This window comes from Pteropus medius, unplaced genomic scaffold, assembly GCF_902729225.1.
Source record: "Pteropus medius unplaced genomic scaffold, Ma_sr-lr_union100, whole genome shotgun sequence".
In the NCBI taxonomy this organism is placed as follows: domain Eukaryota; kingdom Metazoa; phylum Chordata; class Mammalia; order Chiroptera; family Pteropodidae; genus Pteropus; species Pteropus medius.
Genome location: NW_024350923.1, coordinates 5,022,892 through 5,025,932, shown reverse-complemented (window position 1 = coordinate 5,025,932; position 3,041 = coordinate 5,022,892). Strand labels below are relative to the sequence as shown.

The following is a 3,041-nucleotide window of genomic DNA, read 5'->3' as shown; positions in this document are numbered from 1 at the left end:
CTCTCTCTGGGGTCTTTTCAGTGCTGCCCCTGCCTGGTTCCCTCCCTCTCACTACAGAACTAACCATCAGCCTTCACTTCATTGTTTGTGGCTTTTGGCCCCCGTTTGCTGCCTTCCCTCCTCCTCTGTCCCCTGAGGTTTTGGCCCCCTCCAATCCTCTGTCCACACAGCCACCCATCTCAGCCCTGGCCTGCTCAGCATCCTCTGCTGGCACATCTAGCACACACCTCCCTGATCTTCTTCCCCTCTGGGGGGTGCCCTTACCGCCCTCCAGTCTCCCCTACTCCTTCCTCCTTTTCTTCCTCTCACTTCCTCCCCATTGCCTTACCTGCTTCCTTCCTGGTCTCCCCACTTCCTCTCTCCTTTCTTTTCCTGGGACCTGCTGCCTGCCTGCTCCATGGTCCTCCCTGGCTCTTGCCCAGTCTCTCCCTTCACCATCCCCTGCTGTCCCCACTGCCTGTCTCTTTTACATCAGGACTCCATGGACTCAGACTGTCCCTCCTGTGTGAGCGAGGCCCCCACAGGCACCTTCATACACAAACCCTATCTCCAGCCCTGGCTTTGTCTCGCTGTGTGTGGGTCTCTCAGGTGCTTTTTCTTTTATCTCCCCCTTTCTCTGGTTCTGTTTCCCTCCCTCCATTCCCCCGAGTCTATCTTGGTCTGAGTCTCCTATCTCTTCTGGGCCTTGGACAATGCTGTGGGGTAGAAGCAGGAAGGAGGGCCGGGGTCCTAAGGACCGGAAGGAATTGAGGCTGGGAACACAAAGCTCACTAGCTCCTAGGAGAAAGGCTCCTGGAATTCAAGAAGCCACTTTCTCAGCCCTTCCCCAACCAGACGCTTCCCATACCCCCTATAGGGGTTCCTGTCCTCAGAGTATCCTCAGAGCAGTCCATCCAACTAACTTGTACTGATGATGCCTAGGAACCAGCTCTGGACAGCTTTGGGGAGTTAAGGATTAATAAGACTCAGACTTTGCCTTTGTGGGGCTCCCAGGCTGAGAGAAAGGGCCCGAGATTTCTTAACAAATATTTGAGCACCTACTATGTGTCAGGCACTGTGTTGGTTCTAGCTACTCAGCTATCTAGCTGGGTGATCTTAGCAAAGCCCTTCATCCTGAGTCTGTTTCCTCGTTGGTAAAATGTGCTGTGGTGTATCCATCGCTGCCCAGAGCAGGGCCTGCCCAGGGGGTGGGGACAGGAGGTGTGGTTCTCAATTCAAAGTGGCAAGAACTAAAAGCTTCCAGGGTAGGACCCCAGATCCCACCCTACACCCTGATCCCAGGCCCCACTGGTCGCTAGGCAACGCTGGTGGTGAGTGATGCGTGTCAGCTGTCACCGTGGGGGATTGTTTGTTCCAGGGGGCTGAGTCAGTGCCAGGCAGCCTGGGGGGTGGGAGGCGAGACACCCGCCTCCTGCTGCTGATGCCAGCTCTGGGGCAGACATACGGCACCCTTCCGCTCCCTGCTGGACCCTGTTGCTATGCCTGGCAGGCAGGGGCTGCCCAGAGTCAACGGGGAGTTGGGGGTGCTGCTCCAGATGGCCCCAGCTCCCTCCAGGAAGCCCATGTTCTCTCTCCAGCCTTCTGGGGTCTGAGCTGCTTTGGTGTGGTGGGCCTGCTGTCTCATCCTAGGGCTGCTCCTGAGAGGAGCAGACCCCAGAAGTCTCCAATGCCAGCCCTCCTCCCATGCCAGCTCACCCCCGATCTGCCCCATCATCCCCTCAAACACTGTTCTCCCGCTCCCTGAGAGTTCCCCATCCCAGTGAGGACACTGCCATCCACCAGGTGCCCCAACACCCAAAGGCACCTTGGGCCCCTCTGCCTCCACTCCTCCACCATTCAAGTCCTCTGGAGTTGGCCTTTAAATAGCTCTGCTACTCTTCTTACTCAGATCACCATCAACACCCTCCACCCCAACGCTCCAACAGTCCCCTCACTGGTCTGGCCTGGGTATGATACAAGTGGTTAAGGATTTTAACTCTGGATTCTGGGTTAGCATGTTGGCTTGCCACTAACTAGCTGTGTGTGTGGCCTTGGACTAGTTACTTAACCTCTGTCTCAGTTTCCTCATCTGCAAAATGGAAGTATCAGTACCTACATCATCAGGTACTAAATGTGTTCATAACATAAAGCCTGCTGGTGTAGAGTCAGCATCATGTATGTCTTGGCTGGGACCGTTAGCCAGTTTGTACTTCCTGCTCCATCAACCCTAAAACATCAACCTGACCAGACATCAACCCACTCTGCTGCTTTATACCCCTCATGGCTCCCCATTTCTTTTGTGTTAAAGTCCAAACATCGGGTCTCGTCTCACAGGGCACCCACGTCCGGCTCCACTGACCTCTCCGGCCCATCTTTCACCATTTTCTTATTTCTTCCCACTCACCTCACACTTTCATTCTAGCCCCATCAAATCTGGAGCTTCCCGAACATTCCTTGTTCTTTCAACCCTCTGGCCTTTGAACTTGCTGTTCCTACTGCTCAGACTGCCTTCCCCATTTGTTCACTAGACAAACACCTGCTCAGCGTCCAGCCCAAAGCCCCCATTATCCCCCTCACAGACTCTTCCTGTACCCTGCAGCCCTGATCACCCTTGAATGTAGTTCACGGTTTTCCTCGCAAGCCTGGGGTTCCACCTGGGCAGGGGCTGTGTCCCAGGCCTCTAGGGCCCAGTGCTCAGCACAGGGCCCGGCAGACCAGACACCATCTGTTGGGGTGTTTTGGATGGAGGTGTCATGTACATGGCCTAAATCGGGCATCAGCACATTAGGGTTCCATTCCAGACTGTTGGGTGCACAAGGGGCCAGGTCCTGCCCCTTGCTGGGCCTTAGTTTCTCCACCTTTGCAGCAAGCTCCATCTGATCTGGTTCCTATGAATTCCCATCTCACAGAAGAACAGGTGGGGGGCGAGAAAATGCTGCCCCAACCCTGACGAGCACACGCCCCTTCCCCAGATTATAGCCTTTGACGAGCTGCGGACTGACTTCAAGAACCCCATTGACCAGGGGAACCCAGCGCGGGCAGTAAGTGATACATGTGCTGTG

At 55.3% G+C, this 3,041-nt stretch overlaps 1 protein-coding gene across 1 annotated transcript in view; it reads left to right on the top strand.

The window, feature by feature from the left end:
• Positions 1-3,041, top strand: part of CNIH2 (cornichon family AMPA receptor auxiliary protein 2) — a 6,875-nt gene that overhangs the window by 1,989 nt on the left and 1,845 nt on the right. The window contains exon 2 of the mRNA XM_039840829.1: positions 2,952-3,019. Coding sequence (XP_039696763.1) covers positions 2,952-3,019 — 68 coding nt within the window. The remainder of the gene's footprint in view (positions 1-2,951; positions 3,020-3,041) is intronic.